Source organism: Haliotis cracherodii, unplaced genomic scaffold, assembly GCF_022045235.1.
Source record: "Haliotis cracherodii isolate W230 unplaced genomic scaffold, xgHalCrac1.p SCAF_9, whole genome shotgun sequence".
In the NCBI taxonomy this organism is placed as follows: domain Eukaryota; kingdom Metazoa; phylum Mollusca; class Gastropoda; order Lepetellida; family Haliotidae; genus Haliotis; species Haliotis cracherodii.
Window position 1 is genome coordinate 9,917,367 of NW_027266343.1, and position 24,016 is coordinate 9,941,382.

Sequence of the window (24,016 nt, forward strand, 5' to 3'; positions counted from 1 at the left end):
CTTACGACAAGCATAGTCTCCTTTTACGGCAAGCATGGGTTGCTGAAGACCTATTCTACCCCCAGATCTTCACGGGACTCATATGACAGGGAACCAACCGAATATTATATGTTTATAATATACAATGACACAACTCTTCTGTCAAGCATTTTATATTCATAACTCTGAGGAGGCAAATGGCCATGAATATTATTTCCATCTTGTATAATGTGGACATATATATATATATATATATATATATATATATATATATATATATATATATATATATATATATATAATAGTGTTACAGAAAGGAAAGTGCAGAGATCAGGTTTGTGGGACGAAATGTGGACATGGATAGTGATTTCGTATGACTACCCTGATATCAGCTATGATTAATGGGTATATTTTCAAAGATTATACAGTACTCATTATGATCAAAGTATAAAGTGACAAATTGTTTGTCAACAGGTAATGGACAACGAAGTAACATGTGATACTCGTTAACTATATTATATAACTAAGAGCTTAAAATTATTTGTCGTCCATTCCAACACCAGGACCCATACCAGCATGACCATCATCAGCAGTGTCGCAATCTATTCGATGTTTCGGCCAACACCAGATGCCAATGAGACATTGATTACTCTGATAACTCTGATAGCTCTGACCAGTGCAGTCACACGTCTTGCATGAGCGACTCCTACTATATCTGCCGGCGCTGGATCCTACCCAGGGCGTCCAGGTGTTCCAGGTGCCTGTCCTTGGCTCATTCCAGTGCTTGAGGTTAATTTCATCCAGAGAACCGCACGAGAACCTGGAACAAGTTGTGTGACCAGTATGACAGCAATCAATGACTTTGTAACGTTCTCAAACATTATTATGGAAGGTAATTTCCAAATTTGACGCATCAGTGACCAAAACGATGTCAGGTGGCATTTCCCATACTGACTTGTACCAGAAGTTTCCGTGTTTTATGTGAACGGTTGGCTCGCCCTAGCGTTTGTTTGTGGTGGTACCAACGGTGGGGCAGGATACGCACACCTTTTCGCGAACACCTTGTGTCATAAGTTATTGACAGTCATGCATTAACAGTGCACATGATATACATATCTAAGGACTCGTATAATGGCCTCAGCCTTTAGCAGAGATGTCTTATGATTATATGAAATGTGTCGATTTTCATTAAGAAACTAGGTTAAAGCTTTTAAGCTCGTCCTTTTTAACACCGGCATCGTCTCTTTTTGATAGGGAATCATAAACAAATGCCTACAGACGGAATCGGACAATGAACTTCTTTCAGCAGAGATATATGATGCTTATGGAAAGTTTCTGCCTATAATGATGAAATTCTTAAAATGCTTTGATCATGAGTGTGGATGAATAAGGGGTTTAGGTGTTATTATTTAAGGAGATCATACACATTGAAATGATAAGAAAATAGTCATAACAATATAAAACAAAGTGTTGAATGCTACTTACGGAGATCCCTTGATGAAAGCGTTCTTCTGGATCATGTAGGTGTCCGTATTGTCACACACGACCCTGGACAGACTGGCTTTCCGGATCTCATTCAGCTGGTCTGATAATAATTGTAAGTGTCAAAATTGTTAAGTTATTATTTTCAAAGTTCAGAATCATATTTCCTTTTGCTTGTTATCAAAGTATTAAAATATAAATCACATTTCGTTTTTGGCAAGTATTAATTCATATTTCATTTCTTCTCCATTCAAATTTATGTTTACTCATCATAATATGCCAAGGGGCATAACTGCTTAGTATCATGTATTATTTTCCATGTGGCCCTAAAAGCATTCAGCATGCATGAGAGAATGAAAGAAATGAGAAAAGGTTTTAAAGATAATAGAGTCTGAAAACAATGGTGAGTTTGCCAAATTTTGTCATATATATCATTTTATCATTATCTACATGTGTATAAATGTTTTAGAGCAGTTATTTAGTCATAAAGTGTTTTTCAGCGTTTGTTTACATTTTGCATAGTATATATTTCGTGTCACTAAAAGGTAGTCAATTTTATTAGGTTAATTCATTTATAATGTCATTATAATTATTTGCATTAATGCATCATTTGATCATAATAGTAATTATTGTTTATTTATTTGTATTTCAGTCAATCTGAAAATAACACTAGATTCTAGTTAAGAAAAGAAAGACATTTATCTAAAAGGAAAAGAAAAGAATGTAAAGAAAAGAAAGAATGCAAAACAGGAAAGAATAAAGAAATCATAACTAGAAAGAAAGACTTCAAGTTATTACAATAATCATATCATTACCATGAATTTTATTCAATTCTCAATGACTGAGCAAATCACAATAACCTCCTCTGATGATTTGACGACCGCGGAGTGACGTCCGGTTTAGAACTGAACGATGCAAGGCTTCCTTACTCTTCTCGAGGGGTGCCCAATTCATGATGGATCACGAAGACGTTGAGCTAAACACTTTCTATGCCTGACATATATGCGAGTACAGCATACTGATGTAAAAGCCATAATGTTGAATAGCCATGATTTGTTTAAAGGGTATTATCAGTGTTTTCCAACATATACATCGATAACCCATGTCGCTTTGTATTCGCTGTATTGGCTGACATGAAAGAAGAATCATTTAATTGTGTCCTGGTAGAATGGAGATAAAGGTGCTGGGTTTTCAATTTAGAACTAGGTTATATGTATACTACTCAAAAGAAGTTAGGGAACACTGATATGTTTGCACTTAAAATCAAAAAGGAACAGAAGACGAAGACGTGTAGTAAATTCAATAATGACCTAGTATTCAGTGAGAAAGAATCATGAACAATCCACTACATTTCATAACGTGAACAAGTGTTAATGTCAATAATGTCACTGGGGTCAACATTGGAAATCCAGGCCATGAGAGAAAGTTAGTAACGAGTGTGTCCGCCCCTAGCAGCCACACATGCAACACAACGACGCCTCATGGATGTCACTAATGTCTGTTGTGTGTTCTGTGGGATAGCATGCCACTCAAAACTCGGCCATTGAGCAAGCTGGCGCAGATCTTGAGGTAGAGGGTGATTCTCCCTAACACGACTCGTTAACAGATCCCATACGTGTCCAATAGGTGCCATATCAGGAGAATATGCTGGCCATTCCATGCGAGTAACATTGTTTTGTCCCAGAAAGTCAGTGACCATGCGTGCAAGATGAGGTCTAGCATTGTCATCCTGGAAAACCGCCTGTGGGCCTATTCAATGAAGACAAGGAATCACCATTGGTCTCAGAATCTCATCCCTGTAGCGAACAGCATTCAAATTCCCGTTGATGACGTACAGATGGGTTCTGTGATGAAATGAGAAGGCGGCCAACACCATGACACTACCACCACCAAAACGATTGTGCTCATGGACGTTGACGTCAGCAAAACGTTCCCTACGCCATCTGTAGACGAGAACACGACCGTCATTATGCTTCAGTGAGAACCGAGATTCGTCAGAAAAAAAGAACTGCTGACCACTGTTGTCTCGTCCACTGTCGGTGTTGCCGTGCCCATGCGTCTCTGGCTGCTCTGTGACGCGGAAGAAGAAGCGGTCTAACGGCTTGACGTCGGGGCCTGATGTTTCTTTCCCTCATACGGTTTCTTATGGTTTGGTAACTGACAGTTGTTCCTGTAGCAGCCCTCAGTTGCCTTCGAAGATGGTTTCCTGTGACTGTTCTCCTCCTCAATGATTCAACATCGACGTACCGGTCTTCTCTTCCTGTTATCACACGAGGGCGTCCTGACCTTGGTCTATCACGTACTGTCTGTGTTTGTTGGAATCGCTGACGTAATCTGCAAATGACGGATGGACTAACATTTCACCTTTGAGCAGCTTCCCACTGTGAAACATTCCCATTTAGCCACCCAATAGCTCTGGCTTGTTCTTCAATCATGAGGTGTCGACGTTGTGGCATGTTGAACACACTGATGCAGTTTCATAGCAAGCTGCCTTTATCAACCCTAATTTCGCAGAAAAATTCCTTGTGGCTCATGCTCCATGAGAATAAGTGAGCAAATGCACGATCTCCATTTTTACGGCAGCTGAGGAGGAGATTAGAACAAAAATTTCCCAAAAATGAGTGCTGGTCAGGAGGCCATTTACCAAATTTAAAAGGAATCGAATGAACAGTGCTACAAAATATCAGTGTTCCCTAAATTGTTTTGACGAGCAAAGATTGAACAGTGTTAAATAAAACATTTGAAAACTCATGCTCCGCATTCGGTTCCAAATTTAATTAAATGTGCTTATAGGTTACCCAACTCTAAAATAAAAACACAGTACGTTTATCCTCTAATTGATATACATTAAAACCATGATACTTTGAATTATAAACTTTGGCTCTAGCGTGACATTAATTAATGAGTTTTTGAGTTTCCAGAGACGGGATAGTTTTTCAGTCACTGCTTCAAGACAACAATTTTCATTCTTTGAAAAGGTACCCGAAACAAATTCTTTTCACAACACCTTATTACATTTGTTTTCCCAAAGCAAATGTTTCTTCAGTATTACTCTGGAATAACAATTTTTTCATCTCTAATGATGGGAAAACTATTCAATTCCATTATGTCAATATCTTTATAAGGACAAAGTAATTTATGGTCCGCCAGAATTTGCCTGCATTTTGTAAACTACAATTGTACATTATTTCAAAATTGCTAACGACAAAAGATTGCGAAAAAGGTGTCTTCCTATAAATATTTGCTACCAAGGTGATGAGGGCACCAAACAAGTTGTTTCAACCAGGGGTAGTTTAGTGTCATTTGAAATCTCTGATTGACCAATTAGAAACGTGTGTTTTCAAAATACATGGTAATTTAAATGTTCACTCACTTGGAGTAAATTCCACATATGCGTTGTTCTCTTCAAACCAGAATCGGTCTCCTTCCTTCAGGGCCTGGAACTGCTTCCCCAGGAGACAGGTAAATGTCGGTCCCAGAAGTCCTCCTGGAACCGGCTTCTCAGACAGAGCCCCAGGAAACAGGTCAATGTCGTCGATGTGTCTGGAAAGAGACATGTCAGTATGGATGGCTGTGATTCAGGGTGTTGGCTCAGTGGATATGATAACGTGTACAGAAAGAACACTTTCTATCTCTGTTGTACTTGTCACAACTTGTCGGAAAAAAGGGCCCTCGCTATAATTATCAGCGGCGGTCATCGTTGTCTAGAGTGTTTTTCGCATTCATTGCTCTATTTTCTTCTGAAAATGGACCGTACTCACTTATAAACTTTCTTCAAAAGGTTTGCTGTAGTTGCTGTGTGTGTCGTGCAGGCCAGACCGTCGAAGGATGTAGCTGTTGGAACGTCACAGTATTTCCTCCACTTGGTGTAAGACGGGAGTCCGTGGTCTCTTCCTCTCTGGATGTTGAGAGCTGCCAGGTCCAGACTATTTCCTTTACTGTCAGCAAACAGCTTGTCCGTGACATCCTGCGTCAGTTTGTGTTCTGCATTCTGAACTCCGTCCTTAACCAACCCTCTACAGTAATGACCCACCTTTCTGTTGTTGGCGTTCAGAATGAGATTCGTCTTGCCGAAGATCCTGCTTAGTTGGTCCTGGCCGAGATAACTATATGAAGAGCTGTAGCTAGCTAAGTGGCTGTGAATCATGGAGTGTCCCATTCTGAAAGCCGCCGTAGCGAAGGCGTTCCTGATGCTGGCGTCGGTCGTAGTGCTGTATACGTTGGCGTAAGTGCTCCCAGATCCAATTGGCAAGTTATATTTGGTCATCGCTTGCTGGCCCATGATAATAGGCAAGTATTCATCGTAAGTGATTTTCTGAAATCCAGAGTATATTGAACATGGATATTTACATTCATTTCAGACAGACCGACAGACAGTTTATTTAGTAATTGTGCATTTCCTTTCTCTGTTGATATTGATTAAAAACACTTTTATTAAGAAAAATAGAATATTCATACCTGTATGATAGCGCCGACTATCTTCCTTGCTTCCTGGAAAGTGATCTCATCGCTCCAATGGCAGTTGAGGGCTTTTAGTTTTTTAGCTATGCGGTTGTGTTCTCTCATGAAGATGGTGTGCATGCTCTGAAGAGTTGGATTTTCATTCACTCGATGATCACCTTAAAAAAAAATAATAATGGTTTCTTAATGCCCCAAATCTATTATGTTTCTGGTCTTTGAAATTTGACCTGAAACGAGAGATGACGCGGCTTTGCATGGAGGAAAAACTTGGTTTTTATGTTTAAACTGCACTTGACAAGCCCAAAAGGCCTAATATTCTTCACACACCCAAACTGCATAATTGCAGTTTGCAGTTTGTAAGTTCGTTTAGAGGAAAGCAGGATATAGTTACCTGCCCTTGGTTAAAATTCCGAAAAATATAACAGCCCACCGTTAGGGTTGGGATTAATACGGACCAGAAACATAAATTAAATACATGTTTCTAATAATAGGAATAGGAACGGTTATAATTAACATTAACTTATGTTTCTAAAACCCTCTACCATTGAATGAAAGTAAACATAATATAATGTTCTAAGATGATGAGCTAAACTTTGAGTACAATGGGTGTTATATTTGATTGATGAGAATAGAGCTTAACAGAGTAGTTAATGGCATCATTATGAATATAGGATGTATACTGTGGATGATAGCACAAATGTAGAAGTACTTTTTTCTGTCATGTGATATTTTGGCCCCACGCACTCGTCGTGCCAGATATTTTCCATCTGGTCTTCATTTCTTTCCAAGTTTTATTCTACTCGCCCAAGTAATTTGCTCCAACCAACACCCGTCTCATCGATTGTCGTATCCCATTTCTGGGCCAGTGTTTTGCCAAAGCAAACGTAAATACGAGGGATGGTCAAAACGTTCTAAGTCTGACTAACTTACAACTGTGGGCCATAACAAAGTGAACAAGTCAAATGTTTGAGGTCGTTTGTTTATTAGTGACAGACAGTTGGACACGAAAGGAACGTGTACCGAGCAGTCATCAAGTTTTTGACTTAGGAGAACAATACTCCCCCAGAAATTCATGACCGCATGTCACAAGCGTAAGGATAAGTGCCCTGGCTATTCCACGGTTAAACTTTTGGCAGCTATGTTTAAGGCTGGATGTTGACCCAAGGTCTGGACTTCCCTCAACTTCCATCAATGAAGATTCAATCAAGGAGATAGAAAATACTTAAACTGTCGGACAGATGTATTACCATTGCTCAACTTGAGGATGACACGGGTCTAAGCCATTGATCCATTTAAACTATTATTCATGAACATTTCAGATGAATAAGATATCTGCTCATTTTGTGTCGGTTTCCAAATTCTGATCTTAAAAAAAAAAGGAACTGACACTGCAAGAGAGAGTTTAGAGCTAATTGAGGAGGATTTCGTCAAATTGAAAAAGAGATTAGTCACGGGTGATGAAACATGGGTCTACCACTATGATCCCGAGTCAAAACGTCAATCCATGGAATGGGACTATTCCACATCTCCGGCACCAAAGAAATTCAAGCCCTCAAGATCAGTGCAGAAAGGTATAGCCACTGTATTCTGGGGTGCAAAGGGTGTGATCCTTGTTGATTACTTAGAAGCTGAGTGAGTGAGTTGGGTTTAACGCCGCTTTTAACAGTATTCCAGTTAAATCGCGGCGTGTCAGCTGAATGTGGGAGGAAAGCCCGAAGTGATGCAGGTCTCAGACGTTTACCCCTTCGGTGAAACCCACGAGCATGGGTACGTTGCTGACAAACCTAGATACATAATCGGGGCGAACCGGGATTGGAACCCACAATCATAGGTTTCTGGCGTGCCCAAGGGACGCAACTCTGCACAGCGAACCGCGGCGTCTTAGACGACAGGGCCACCCGTGCCCCCTACTTAGAAAGTCAAAAGACGATTACTGGTGCCTACTATGCGGATTTGCTTCATCGCCTGAGCGATTCTATCAAAGTAAAGCGGCAAATAAATTCATAAAGGTTATTGAAGATGCTACATGCTCTTCCTACCTGCTAGGAAACAGTAGCTAGGGCTGTTTGGTGTGTTACAACTAGACTGTGAATCGTTTGGCAAGTGAGCACATCTCATCTTCAGCTGACCTGCAACAAGGTACAATGTAATTATATCAACAACTTCTTGAAAGACTGGATTGATTACAGACAGATTCACTGTGATTGTTTTATCAAAACAAAGATTTGTTTGTTTCAATCTAACCGTGAAATATTTCGTATTACAGCATGTGGAGAATGGGTAACCCTTGCACGAACACCTGGTGTCATCACTGCCTTTCGGTGATCCGTTCATGTCATTTTCACTTTCTACGCCCAATGAAATCTTTTTCGTCTGATAAATCGAGACTGAATATACTCTGGCGTTGACGTTTACAGAAACTGTTTCAAGTAGGTCTCACTATAAATTATCACTTGTGCTTCATGATTACTGGTACGTCCACGCCCTATTGTTCCATTGGTTTGATTGTTCAAATGATGTCACTTTATTGTATTCTCCCAAATTATGAAAGTTACCTCATCAACTGTTCATGAAGAAGCTTGAAGCATGACTTTGTTTAAACAACAGATTATATGAGCCGATTACAATATTCATGATCCAAAAGTCCCAACCCAACCGGAAATTATTCCTTCTTTGAAATTTGTGAATTATCTAAATCAGCGAAGTTTTTTTTTTCTGTTTGCAGTTTTCATTATTTACGTTAAAGACGAAAATCATATCATCAACGAAAGCTTCACATGAGAAAATGTATTAAATAATTTTACGGGAATTGGACCACATTAATTAGTCCTCCTCCTGAACTGACCGTTCATAAGTTCTCCTACCGTCAACAAATGTCCGTAGCTTGTTCTGTTCCTCCTGTGACGACCCGTACACCTGTGAGGCGTCTATGTAGGCTGTGATCTGGTTCAGCTGTTCCACGGGAGCTGAAACAAGCATATCTTGTCATTGGAACATCGAGTATGTGTTACTCCACCACACCGGGCACGGGCAAGTTGTCTCATGAGGCGCAACAGTCTGTGAAGAGTTGCCTTATCAATATGTAAACTTGACATTTCCTGGACATGATTGAATGCGCGAACATGAGGAGTATTTAGTTTAGATGACAGCTTAATAAGGCTATGAGGACTGTGTGTTGGCTTAGACGACTACACCACTAATCTCCAAAGCAATACTGTTACCACGATTTATTTAACGTTATGACTTACAAAATAACGATGTGTGCCATATTACCTGCTTTGCAATGTTCGTTCTCAACTTGAACCGAGCGAACGAAATTCATGCATTTGAAGACGAAGTGTCTATCAGTTTCTGGAATGTCGATGGGAAAACACTGCGGCCTGAAAAGAACCAAATATGGATTGCCTCTGTGTAACACAAGATCAGTGTGGGCGAGTGTAGACTCACCACATAAAGGCTATAATTCAGCTCAAATATGCAACAAATGGCAGTAAAGTTAGCATTAAAACGTTCACAATACATGTTAAATGATTATTTTAGCAAATGTTATGGCTTGGTCGACTTGTATGTCGCCGATAAAAGAACCATTAAAGGGGAAAGGCCTTCAATGCTTAATTTAACGTTACAACATTGAATGCATAATTTGTTTCAATACAATTTTCAAATGCCTCAAAAATTAAAATCCCATATTGATCCAAATTTATAGAATTCCCAGCTCACCTGGAAGGCAAGAGCACATTATTTCGAATCCTTCGAAAATTAATGGTCATAGTATTACTAGCTCGAGAAATGTACATAAAGCATATTCGCTTGAATTACTGTTCGAAAAATGCATACGTCCTCACTATCCTGTTTCCTATCTCTATGTGTTGCACAGCATACAAAACATACATATATTTATCATATAATGGGTAGGATTTTCGGCAGGATGAAGCCAACGGATAAAAACGATATCCGTTGGGGTCTTATGCGGATAGAGATGCAAATATCAAAGGTCAAGAATTAACCATCGATAATCTGGATAAACTACAGAGATAATTGCTATCATAAGCAAGAGAACAGTCTAATATACTTAAAATCAGTGTCTAAATGTGACGTCGCTAAGGCATTTCATAAGTTTTGGAAACTTTGGAGATATAAATTTCGAAACAACTTTAATTTGCGAGGGCACTAGGCCTAGCCAAGCGGGATCAGTAGCTACCTCTGCAGCTTGAAACCTTTCCACAAATTAAAATAGTTGGATTTGGCCGAAATATATTTGAATTGTTACCTTGTTTCGTTGTGTCGCTGTGTGGACATCTGATTGCACTTCTAACGTTTTGACAGAACATGCCGACTGTCAACAAAGTCTGATCGTGGCCATGACGTCTCATAGACTAGGGTTAGAGTAGCTTCCCTTTGACAAAGGGCAGTTAATCTAGCGGACAGACCGATGGATTGCCGCGAAATGCAAGTAAAATCTTTTGTTGTTATGCGTATATTTTGCTTCGCCACTGTATAAGAAACAGATTTCAGTTGGAACTATATTGGCTACTGTCACTGTCCGACTGACACATCACTTACCCTGTGACGTAATAAATATTAATGCGCGCATTCCAGGAAAACTCTCAATGTTTAGGTAATGTTTGTGAGAGAGGAAAAGCTATTTTCAAGCACAAAATTAAAGAATGACACTATATGATAAAGACGTTATCACGCTTGTGTGTTTGGGATGGTAAATATCCTGTATTAGGAATAAACACAATGTATATTCCTAATGCAGGATATTTACCATCCCCCAAACACACTCGCGTGATAACGTCTATATGTATATATATATATATATATACCTACTATATCTATTCTGTACCGTGTTCTTCATTAAGTCTTGCTTGACAACGGTGTAAGTGGAATGCAAATGGAATGTAAACAAAGAAGAGGGAAGATATAAATGTAATTTGCCCACCTGAATTTTCTTTTCAGATCAGAACCACAGCATCCAAAAGAACGGCCATATGGACCTGCAACAATTTATTATCTTGTTTATTACTCATGCTTATGATATAGTTGAAACAATACAATGGACTCTAGATCTGGTTGAAGCAGAGATTTCTTCAGGCAATAAATACCTGCTATTTTATGCAAATTGTATTGATGGCGAGTGCTACCGTAGGGCATGACATGCTTACCCTTTTCGCGAACACCTGGCGTCATTACTGATTTTCAGTGGTCCATTTATATAATTTCCACAGATATTTTGTCCGTAAGCCAAATGGAATCTGTTTCAGCAGACAATCTAGGCTGGTTATTCTCTGCTAATGTTTGTATTTAAGGAAACCATTATGGAAACCGCTTGTCCGGTCTGTATTATTATTTACAGATAAAAAATAAAACTGCTGCAAAGTGGGTTTGGGTGATCCTGGCAGTCAGGCCGGTTAGACTCATCATCAGCTCAGGGCCCATGCCCCCTCTACACGCAGCCCAGACAGCAAATGGGACTTCTCCCAGGAAGCGCTGCCTAGTCAAACCCACCCAGAACTTTTCGGAGAATGTGAAGACTCCCAATCACTGAAGCCTTCAAGCGCATGCATTACCCAAGGTTGTCAGAAGGGCTATATTCCTGGTACTAAACTCGGGTACTCCCCCAATGCCAGTCAACAGATTGGGAGGTACCAAACCTAAGGCTCCGAGAACAATGGGGAGTCGGATAACTTGTTACCTGGGATTCAAGCGTGACATTTCGAAAGCGAGGTCTGCACATTTGCATGTTTACTAGTCAATCACATTAGTGTCCAAACGGACAGAAAATTAGATATTATAATTTTTTTCACTGAATTTATCAAAAAGGACAAGATCGGGTTTGTTGGCCTGGATACATCTGAAACAGTATACGGGCCTATTTCAAGGAATTTTGTATTTATCATTTTCCATGACGCCCTCTACATATTTCGGGTCGTACCATGGATGGACCTCTGCACCAAACCATAAGCATAGCGACGACGGAAATAAAATGATCGAGGCTCTTCATCATGTTGCTTAAGATACTGTGCTTGTATGCCGATGTGCATAATCTACCTTTCATATTTACATTTGGACGCAAAATGGCACATTGACGGTTTGGAGTGGGAAGTGAAAGTTTCACTTTTTAGGCCATCAGACTTCATCCAAGCGAAGGAATCTGCGGGGTCGCTGAACTTCTCAACACACTGCACATCAATTCGATGCAGTGGTCGTACTGACTGCCTTCCTTTGAGAAACCGAGCCGGGACTGATTTGATATGGCACTTCGCTTGGTTGACATTTATTTTTGTACCGTCCAGAAGTACAGAACCATCAACAAAATCAACATTATTTTTATGATTACTTTTATAAATAAATAGGTGGTTACTCTTTTATTTGAACAGATTTTCAAGATCGACAGTGTTCTGTTCTTCAGCTGCAGTAATTAATGTTTTATTCCTAATCAAGAATCATATTATGATTCAGAAATTAATATTTTTTTTATACAGAAAAAGACGTACAGCCGAAAAGTGTCCGACTTCAGTTGTCTCGTTTTTCTGGTCATATTTATGCATGTTAAAACATCTGTTTGCCTCAAATAGTTAGAAACATGCAGGAATGAAAAAGTATTTCTAAAAGTATTTTTAAGATCCTTTTAAAAAAGAAGTTCAATAATGAAGCTTGCATATGTTGAGGTAGCGTTCGGAAATGAAAAAAACAAACATGTGGAAAAATAGTTTCCTAAAAGCGTTTTCTGTTACCTCCAGACAGTTGCTGCGTTCGAATGCTGTTCTTACTTACCATTGATCTCTGTGAGCTTCTCTGTTGGCGTGCTGGTGATGTCGTGATCCAGGAACTGACCCCACTGCATCAACATGTGGGTGTAGTCCTCGCTGAGGTCGGAGTCTGTTGACGGGGTGTGGACAGTCGTGCTGACTAGGCGGGCACTTGGTAACTTTGAAGACGACACATAGGATTGTTCTCGAGGGGAAGATATATCTAAAACAGATTCCCGATTAATGAAACCGATATAAAGAACCGAATGATGAGATGACAAGGACCTTGGCATCCCAAATATGTATCGTGCTAGGTAATGCGTGGCATGGTGCACACCCTGCAAGGTGATATTTGGGTTTCCAATCCACGATAATAGTTTTCTGGCACGCAAAATGGACGCACCTTCGCACATAGCATTACGGTGCCTTAGATGACTGAGCCACCTTTACCCCAATTTATATTCAAAATAAATTGTGATGTGAACACATTTACAGTCATCATAAGCGGGATCCAGCCATCGCCTCATTGGAATGGATGCCTTGCCCCAGGTTGTATGATCGAGGTTGTTGCAGGAACCATCAGCTGTCCGGTAGGGGGAAGAGGATTTACACAGTTCTTCATGGCTATAACCGCACTCGAGCTCTGGGCCGAAACCTTTCTTCAACACCAAGGGCACGGACTCCTGTGATACTTTCGCTCTGCAATAGTAAACCATATAACCATTCATTTCCATGAATTACCTGAACATAAGGCTGCATTGAACAGACTTTTATTTATCACAGCTTATTATCGGTAGAGGGAACACTACTGGGTACAATGTGTGAAGCCCATTTCTGGTGTCCCCCGCCGTTATATTGCTGGAATATTGCTAAATGTGGCGTAAAAACATACTCACTCACTCACTCATGGCACTACCTAATGATATCACAGTTTCATGGCACGTACCTGATATCACAGTTTCGTTTCATCACACTAAGTAATGCTATCACAATTTCATTGCACGTAGCTAATGATATCACAGTTTCATGGCATGCGGCGAATGATGATATTAACTGCCATGCATAGCATATTTGTCTTAGCGGGAGCATTTTTACATCTGCTCCTCGAATAAATATTAAATTAATGGAAACCGACAGTTTTCATAGCAAAAACTCTAACGAATTGTTACAAAGGACACTGATACACACAAACAAAATTCATTAACATGAAGATTAAAACAAAACAGAACAGTAAACACGTTGGTGTGCCATGATAAACATTGCGTAATTTAAAATGGACATAATGTATTTAGTTATATCCCACTAACTACAGTAGTATTAATGTTCAGTCCCACTTTAGGACGGGATCCGTTAAGATTCCGTGGTAGAATAGGTCTTCAGCAACCCATGCTTGCCATAAAAGGTGACTGTGCTTGTCGTAAAAGGCGACCAACGGGATCGGGTGGTCAGACTCGCTGACTTGGTTGATGCATGTCATCGATCCCAATTGCGTTGATCGATACTCATGGTATTAATCACTGGATTGTCTGGTCCAGACTCGATTATTTACAGTCCGCCGTCATATAGCTGGAATATTGCTGAGTGCGGCGTTAAACAACAAACCAACCAACCAACTTTAGGACGGTGTGGGAGCCTAGTGGTTGAAGCGCCCGCTCGTCAGGGTTCGATTCCCTCCATGGGTACAATGTGTGAAGCCCATTTCTGGTGTCCCTCGCCGTGATATTGCTGGGATATTGCTAAAAACGGCGTAAAACCATATTCACTAACTCACTCAATGCTGAAATATTGCTAAAAGCGGCGTAAACCCTTATTCACACACTCACACACTCTCACTCCAACATTATATCTATGCACAACGCTTTGAATAAAAAAATATGATCAAATGTTATGCCGGGTTTCTTCATTTATAAAATTATACATATGTTAAAAGGTTAGGCACCACTCATGTTAAATATTGCATACACCCACAACGTATTGTTATCTCTTTGAAATATCTACATATGATGCAAGGAGGCAGAAGACGCAATTGAAAAGGTATAACTATTGCTATTGAATAATTACAGTAAAAGTGAGAAAACCTTTCCTTAAACAAAAGAAATCTGCTAAAAGTTTGATTCTGCAAAAAGTATGAGTCTGCTAAAAGTTTGATTCTGCTAAAAGTATCAGTCTCCTTAAAGTATGAGTCTGCTAAAAGTATGCGTCTGCTAAAAGTATAAGTCAGCTAAAAGTATGTCTGCTAAAAGTTTGATTCTGCTAAAAGTATGAGTCTGCTAAAAGTATGAGTCTGCTAAAAGTATTGATCTGCTAAAAGTATGAGTCTGCTAAAAGTATGAGTCTGCTAAAAGTATGAATTTGCTAAAAGTATGAGTCTGCTAAAAGTATGAGTCTGCTAAAAGTTTGATTCTGCTAAAAGTATGAGTCTGCTAAAAGTTTGATTCTGCTAAGAGTATGAGTCTGCTAAAAGTATGATTCTGTTAAAATAGTGAGTCTGCTAAAAGTATGAGTCTGCTAAAAGTATGAATCTGATAAAAGTATGATTCTGCTAAAAATATGAGAAAGGTATGATTCCAACTACACCAAATGCATATGTAGATGAATCACTATCAAATAGAAATAGTGGTAATGAAAAGGTGAACATATCCTGCTCCAATGGTGGCATGCGTCACAAACATATGCCAAAACAATGTTCACCTGAACACACACGGGACCACATAGTACAAGTCAAAATAGGGGATTGTATCAGACATGACTGTAGTCACTGATGTGTTAAATTTAGAGGGGCGGTAGGACAGTGGTTAAAGCGTTCGTTCATCATGCCGAAGGACCAGGTTCGATTCCCTACCTGGGTACACAGTGTGAGACCCATTTTCTAGTGTCCGCCGTCGTCATATTGCTGAAATATTGCTATAAGGTGGCGTAAAACCCAACTCACTCACTCACGAATACTTGGAAATGCCATCTACTATTTGATACTGATTGATAAACACTTGTGCATGATAAAGCCGGATTCGTATAATTGAGTCTGCTTTTAGCAGAGATTTCTTATGATAAAGGAAAGGATTTTGTCGCTTTTATTTGATGATTTCACTGAGAAATCAACGGGATTTCACTGGATCAATCGGTTTTAAGATATCATGTCCAGTGATGAATACACGCGTTGTTTCGGTTTATGAATCGAAGCGTCCTGTACTTTTAAATGTGTCTACACGAACTACATGGTTTCAAATGGTATAAAGGTCGTCAATTCTAAAGCATGCTTACTCCTTTAGCATCTGTGTAACTAGGAGGACATTGATGCGATGATTCTTTCCCTTTGTAATACTCTCAGTTGCTGTGAATGTGAACTTGTTGTGCTGATCCGTTGTAGAGCCAGGTTCTGACGCCGATCGGTCTATGGAGAGAAATATTCATGAATCATGCTTTTTGGAATGAGTGAGTGTGTGAGTATGGTTTTACGCCACTTTTAGCAATATTCAAGCAATATCACTACGAGGGACACCAGAAATGGGCTTCACACATTGTACCCATGTCGGGAATCGAACCCGGGTCTTCGGCGTGACGAGCGAACGCTTTAACCACTAGGCTACCCCAGCGCCCCCATGCTATTTGGAAGAAGCAGTGAACACTTTCAGGTGTCAGGCCATTGTTTTAAATTATTAAAACAGATATATAAACAACTCATTGTATAACGTTCACAAAACGGTACCGAGTAGCAATATTTTCTTCAATCTGACAAGTTGTTGATCCTAACGAGTTTATGTACTGTAAATGAATTATTCTCTTTTTTAAAAGTTTGATTTCACCTTTTAAAATGATCTTAAAAAATCATCAATTGCCATGGCTTTTTCAAAAGTTTGCAATGAAAAGAACAAGCACTACAAAGAACAGTAATCCACTGTGACAAACATTCGAAATATACGTAAAAAATCACTTGCCGCATAATTTGCACATATTAAGGGTCTTGACATAAAAGAATATTCACGTCACTAGGTACATGTGCTACAGAAGTATACAAATATCGTTATTGTTTTCTGTGTTTTCTAATGTTTGCAATAATCATATATGCTGTACATATAAGTCACGGTTTCCAAAACAATTGAAACATTGCATTACCGGCTTTAGATTTATAATGTTTCAAACGCACCTACATTTTCGGTGATAGGTGAACGGTTGACTGCCATATTGGTAGCAATTAGCATCTATATTTGGGTACGAGTATTGATCTTGGGTTGAAATTTGAATAGCCGTGTGTCCATTTGACCTGTGTCCCATTTGGCTTGCAATTCTGGGGCTGTGAAGGCCTTGCTTTTGCTTTTTAGATGTCTGGTTTATTAAAGGGAATAGACTGTACCTTCGCCTTGTCTAGAGCTAGCTTCGCCAGTGTGTCTGCTTTTTCATTTTCATGAATTTAAGTACAATGCTTCATAGAAAAAAGGAAAAGTCTCACTACAAAGAATAATGAGATGTTTACCGAAACGCGAATACTAGACGCCACTGAAGAAATAGTACCTTTCGCACATTGTTTTCTCACAGAATAGTGAATTTTGATATGTAAATTTGTCATTGTTGAAAGAAAGAGGGGTATATTTTAAGTATATTTATCCCCTTCATACGAAGCAACATACAGTGTACAAACGATCATTGTTTAATTGTGAATAGGAGAAAGTCTAAGGGTTAAAGAATGGGTTCGCTTTGCTTAGGACGTGCGCAGTCGATCTCGACCGTGAACGGTGCCTGGCTTGCCAGTGTGCAAAGGGAAGTTCGATATAGCGTGATCGTCTCTGGGACATTCACTCTAACAGACAGTTTATGGAGCCTCTTTTCATATAGTCTCCGCTCCGATTTAACAACCTTTGAAATTGATAAACAGGACTAAAGTTAACATAAACCCTATTTACGCGACGCTTTCGATGTTTTGAACACGACGTTTGCATTAACGATGTTACGATCTGCAAAGGTCAACCTACCCATGAGACTAACACATGAGACTTAATATAAGAATGGCTGAGAGTGAGTTTAATCTTAAGGCTTTGAATATTGTGAATGCGAAACGCATGGGGGACACTCCTCACATGTTCATGGAGATAATCAAATAGCTAATAGTACACAGCTGCGCTATGAACAAATATCACTTGTACAAATGTTTTTAAGTGCAGACTGAATGTAATAGTGTGTCTCAAACAAAAATCGAGAACGAGAGAAATAAGTGAGTCCAGACAGCTTCAACCTGAACAGGTTGTTGTTGGCGTGGCATGCATTCTTGCATTTATATTTGAAAATCATTTTATAACCCTTTGTATCCAATAGTGTATCCAATAATAAATTTAAATCATAAGATTTCAAAGGCACATTCACTGAAAGATCTGGGCGACAATATCTTGATCTGGTGTCAATTCTTTACATGAAAACAAATTTGATATTCTTTTGGGGACGGTTACATTTCCATTGCTAAAGACGTCACTTTTCCGGAGATCAAATTTTCTAATGCAAATAGGGCTTCTTTTGTTAGATAAAATGAGCGTATCCAAACGGCGCCTATCCTTTTCTTCTCTTCCAACTTGTGACTGCACAACATATAAAATATCAATAGTAGTCCTATCGGCGTTGTAGTCGTAGTTTAACTTGAAATTAGCTCTTAGGGGAATCGAGGACAAAATCGACATCACTGTCCCGGAACGTTTTATGCACAACATGTAAACAATAAACAACAAATACACAATGAGCGGAATACCTGTTCTGACAACAGAAACACAGCGATGAGCGGACATGAGGTGAGCGGAGCAACAGCTCAACCTCAGGACGTTTCCTACTAGCGGCCCATCCTGCTCGAGGTCGTCCCTACACCAGCACTCGGAATACCAAGCCTGACTAACGCCCTAGTAACTGTGTAATGGTAACACATATATAGTAATGAACAACAATGGAAAGACAATGACGTTGCTCTGGACATGGGACTTCTGGGGGTGACGGACCGACACAGCTCAGGGGATGAACAATTAAGGCAATAAATGTCATACTATAAATAACAGTAATTAACAGGAAGTGATATAGTGTCTGACAGTCAATATACAATGAAATGTTGGTGAGGATTAACAACGGGTATTAGCGCCTAATACATAATGACAATTAAGTTATGGAAACATGCACATGTCATGGCTAAAGGGTAATTAGTCTTTGGAATCAAATGTTCCTCAGACAATGGTTGTCGTAAATCAGTCGCTTTGACATTACCGTTAATGACGCGATTACCCAAGTGAACAAAAAGTAACATAATATTAATGCATGAACATGCAGGTCGTGAGAACCGATTCTGGAACCCCTCAACTTCTCAACTGATCTCAAGCGTGTTCACTACTTACTATTTAATACTTGGAACAATTTAGTAATAGTAAGAGTGTCAAGTTTGAAAACTAAAGTGTTAAAAAAAAGTATTTGCGTTTGCTCTGTGTTCATACCTGTGTTTTTGTACGTATGCTTAATCGAGTTTTTACGCCAAGGGGACAATCCATGGCCTAAAAACACACACAATCACGCTAAGAACAAAGTGTCAATGGCGAACAGCTGTCATAGTGTAAAATATGCTCTTCAAAAAAAGAAACGCAATACGGATATTTTGGGCCATAAAAGCAAAATGAAGAGGTTAAATGTGTTACAGTGTCAGTGACAAATTTTCCCGGATCAAAATGATCACAACAAGGACATGCAAACCATTAGTCGGGAAAGACGTTCGATTCGGAAAAACGTACCCAGTGCATTAACAAAGGGCCATTGAGCTGCACGTACGTACTGCACGTGAAGCAGCACTATGAACGGTATGAAAGTCAAGGTTTTTTTATTGCCTGGCATCTGCGTCAATCGAACAGTGACAGTTCAACAACATGACAAGATTAACAGAAGTGCAAAGAAACAACGTCATTGGCCGCTTGCAAGCAGGGGAATCTCGATCAGCTGCAGACAGGGTTTACAATGTAGCGCCCAGCACCATCACAAGGCTATGGGGTCGGTTTTAAGAACATGGGTAAACACTTCATCGGCCAAGGTCGGGACGACCAAGAGTAACCACCCCCACCCAAGATTGGTACATCCGAGTGCGCCACCTACGTGAAACGACGACCACAGCCACCTCAGCCACATCCCAAATACCCGGACTGCGTCCGAAACCGTTTAAGAGCAGCAGGTCTGCGAGAAAGACGTCCTGTTCAACGCGTCATATTGAGTCGACAACATCGTCAACAACGACTGCACTGGTGTCGTCAAGACAAGGTATGTACTCAACTGCGATGGAGATATGTCAGGTTCAAGATTTCCCCTCCGTCGAGGGGATGGAAGAGCACGGGTCTACAGAACGTTACGCCGAAAACTGGGTACAGGAGGGCAGGTTTGGTGGGGCTAGCGTTATGATGTGGGCGGCTATCTCTCATCACGGCAGGATAGGTTTGGTCCATATCCAGGGCAATCTTACGGCTCAGCGATATATCAACGAAATTATCCTACCACTCGTCCTCCCAATTGCAGCCAACGGCAACGGTGTATTCCAGCAGGACAACGCTCGACCGCATACAGCACGGATCACAAGAGCCTGTCTACACAACAACAACGTTGATGTTCTCCACTGGCCCTCCAGATCCCCGGATTTGAACCCGATAGAACACCTGTGGGATGAATTGGATAGACGGCTACGCCGACGTCAACCACAACCCCAGACGTTGCAGCAGTCTGCGTTAACGTTGAAGGCCGAGTGGGCTACCATTCCCCAGGATGTGATTCGCATACTCGTCTCTTCCATGGGCAAGAGATATCAGGCCGCTATCGATTCCAACGAGGGGACATACGTGTTATTGATGGTAGCTGACCTTCACCTTGGACTTTTCCTATGTACCGATAACTGAGATGGCTACAATCACCAAGTGTTCTCTCCACAACATTTTGGCTCAATACCTTGTACGGTTCCTCGTATAAATGTATTTTCCTACCCCACACAAATATTGCTTTGTGTTTCTTTTTTTTTAAGAGAATACTTTAAAATATTTCATTAAAACCTCAGAATCATTTATCCAATATACGTAAATGTTTCAATATGTTTAAAGGGGAAATAAAGTCTATCTCCTTTGTCTGTGTAATATATTCAGCAAATTTTCGAAACATTCCCTGAAATGATAAGCCCATTCGGGGCAGGACCGTTCATCCACAGTTAATGCCTCCTTACATGTACGTCTCCGGAAACCTGACCAACAAGAGGCCAACACAGATCATCGACAGGACAGGACCGATTATGGCTAATCGTAGCGTCGGTTACGACGGCCGCATCGCCAAAAACTACGTTGACAATGTAGAATCGCCGTTCGACTTCCTGTATGTGTGCAAGTGGCAGAACGGGTCTCTGCATGTTTCCGGAATATGTTTTGCTGTATTTACATCCATAAAAAAACTACTTTGGAATATAACACTGTCACTATAATAGAACTCTATCATCACTGTAACGTCATACTGCTGTTATGTGTCGCCTTTGAGTACAGTGTACTTTAAAGTTTTCATCTGAAGAGCCGTTGAGCGGCGAAAGATCTTGCGTGCAATGAAGGGGTTTTGACAAGCACGAATGTTTGGACTCAGTTTTTGTATATATTTATATACCAATGGGAGTCTCATATATGTGTGCACTCAAAACATACACTCAACAAAAATGTCAAGAGGAATAAATTGGCAACTATAACTAATAACAATATCAACGGTTTTACTGACCACGCCCTGAAGCTGATGTATGAAGGCGACACCTCTTGTAGACATGACATTCATTCGACCTAAGGCTTTCGTGATACACGTCAAAAGATGTCAACCTACTATTTAACCCTGTAAAGTGTATCTTACCAAATTCCGCAAAGACACTTTCTTTACTCCGTTCTTCCTCAAGCTGAACTTTTGCCCGAGCAACAGCTGCTTCCTGTTGTTGTGAACTGAGCCTGATTTCCCCAGTGTTGACGTTGAGGGAGGACAATGCTGCAGTTTTAGCCACCATCAACAGCAGAATCAGCTGCGAACTAAGCGCTGCCGGCTTCAACATCATGATTCTACACAATGACAATAGAAGACCTTTTAAACCTAAAGTAGATGCCAGTTACATGATTCTTTAAATATGGTACGGCTTCCTGGTACGAATGCATTTTTTTACATATAACTGTATACACTATGCATGATAATCCATGCTTTTATGTAATGTACAGAGTCCTATATCTATCATGCAAAAATATATGGTTTGTTTTCAAACAGCATTATTGCAGCAATATCACGGCGGGGGACACCAGAAATGGGCTTCACACATTGTACTCATGTCGGGAATTGAACCCGGGTCTTCGGCGTGACGAGCGAACGCTTTAACCACTAGGCTACCCGACTGCCCCTCATAAATTTGAATGATGCATACCGGGGTCGATAGGTTGACAAGCTCCTGCCAAATACTTATTTTAAATGTTTACATAGAATGTCCTTAAAAAATTACATAATAAGTTATGCAATAATAATGTAATAACAGCTATGTTTGACTTTCAAAATAGTTGTCAAGCCTTTTAACGTCTACCTGTATGACAGATATATTGTCATAAGCACAGTATTATCTATCACTGGAAATGCCAATATCCCGCTTAGCGGCATGTAGGTAAAACATTAACAATATGTTAACTATTTATTCCCGTGCTGATAAAGTAAAATGCATGTACACTAACGCAGACTCACTCCTCGGTAAAACTTACCTCAGACAGATCAACTCTTGTGCGTGTTGTCTCTGACAGTAGTTTTCTTTCAATGGCCTATCACTTGCGTTGTGGTGCTCTATATCTTGACAACCGTTGACGTTGACGATTCTCTCAGCGACAAATCAGCGAGAAGAGGAAGTAAGCTGCAAACTACATACGTGGACAATGTGCGTCAAATGATTAAGGGACACGGAGATAGCTGGTACAAATATATAAGCTTACATCGAATATACCTCAATATGTCTTCAAGTTTCTCATAAGAGAAAAAGCAATTATTTCAGGATCTGTTGTTTCAGTAGGTTTGCCGAACTTCAAATGAAGTAAAATGTCGAATGACCTTAAGCCCAATCCCCCGTCTACATAGAGAATGTAACACCTCGACAGTGCATCGACATACCTAGAAATGTAATCCTAGCGGACAAGGGCTTTAGACGACTGACTTAACACATGCAGATCCGATAGAAAGTTTACATTTGTTGACTAGTATGATATCTAAAATGGATAGAAATGAGCAGGTCACTGTAACTTGATAATGCCGTCATATTGCTTGAGACCCTTGAAGATCCGGGGTAGAATAGGTCTTCAGCAAACCATGCTTGCCGTAAAAGGCGACTATGCTTGTCGTAAGAGGCGACTAACGGGATCGGGTGGTCAGACTCGCTGACTTGGTTGATGCATGTCATCAATCCCAATTGCGTGGATCGATGCTCATGACATCAATCACCGGGTTGTCTGGTCCGGACTCGATTATTTACAGACCGCCGTCATATAGCTGGAATTTTACTGAGTGCGGCGTAAAACAACAAACCAACCAATCAACACATTTGACACGAGGTGGATTGTGCTGGAAGAGGGAAAGCGGCCCGTCAACACATTACATTTAAGTAGCCTTTCAAAGTCTGATGCTTGTCTATGTATTGGACCAGCCTGGTACACATCTCAGAGACAGGAACAGGTGTTGTGAGTTGTTGGTTAAAATATTTATCATTAACATGCTAAAGCTATTACAGCGGTTTTGAATGCGTGAAGCTCTGTCATCATAATACATTGTGTGGTTGTTTATCCGGGTATCTAATACACAGTACACAATAACATTATAAGAAAACGGCAGTCGTGTTTCTCTGCTTTCATTGGCTGGAGTAGATCCCGGAACATTTCACATCGTCAAGCTTCTGTGATTCACTAAGGCATTTTGTATCGTCTCCCCTTCTGCTTATGTAAAAGGAAACAAACTCCCCCATTGAGTGAGGTATTCACAAATCCACCCCACAAGGGCATCCTGGCCATTAAATCGATCTGGTTCACCTTTTGTAGCTAAGATTATACACTACGTTTATGGAAATGTGTGAATTGTTCTGTGTTGTGGAGACACGGGTGACTCAGTGCTCATGGATCTGCATTCACTGGTCCCAATTTCTGCCTTGTTCTAGACATTGTAGTTTACAACATGAAGGAAGCTAGTACGTATCTACGGTAATTGGGATTATCTGCTAAAAACTGCTAAATTAATATACACCACGCGTTTTTCAACAAGCAGACAAAGACACGTGTGTTAAAGTTTCTGAGTCAAATTTGCTGGGACTGCCAATTTGC

The 24,016-nt window shown here is 40.2% G+C and overlaps 1 protein-coding gene across 1 annotated transcript; it reads right to left on the reverse strand.

The window, feature by feature from the left end:
• Positions 1–516: 516 nt before the first annotated feature.
• On the reverse strand, positions 517–22,486 carry LOC139451710 (salivary peroxidase/catechol oxidase-like). The gene is made up of 14 exons (XM_071233029.1): positions 22,421–22,486; positions 21,543–21,742; positions 15,939–16,068; positions 13,171–13,376; positions 12,703–12,900; positions 10,868–10,922; positions 9,196–9,302; positions 8,787–8,888; positions 7,962–8,051; positions 5,920–6,080; positions 5,223–5,776; positions 4,835–5,004; positions 1,465–1,564; positions 517–799 (listed from the first exon to the last, which is right to left on the reverse strand). The coding sequence occupies exons 2-14, from the start codon at positions 21,736–21,738 to the stop codon at positions 517–519; spliced, it is 2,352 nt and encodes a 783-aa protein (XP_071089130.1). The 5' UTR covers positions 21,739–21,742; positions 22,421–22,486.
• Positions 22,487–24,016: the final 1,530 nt, after the last annotated feature.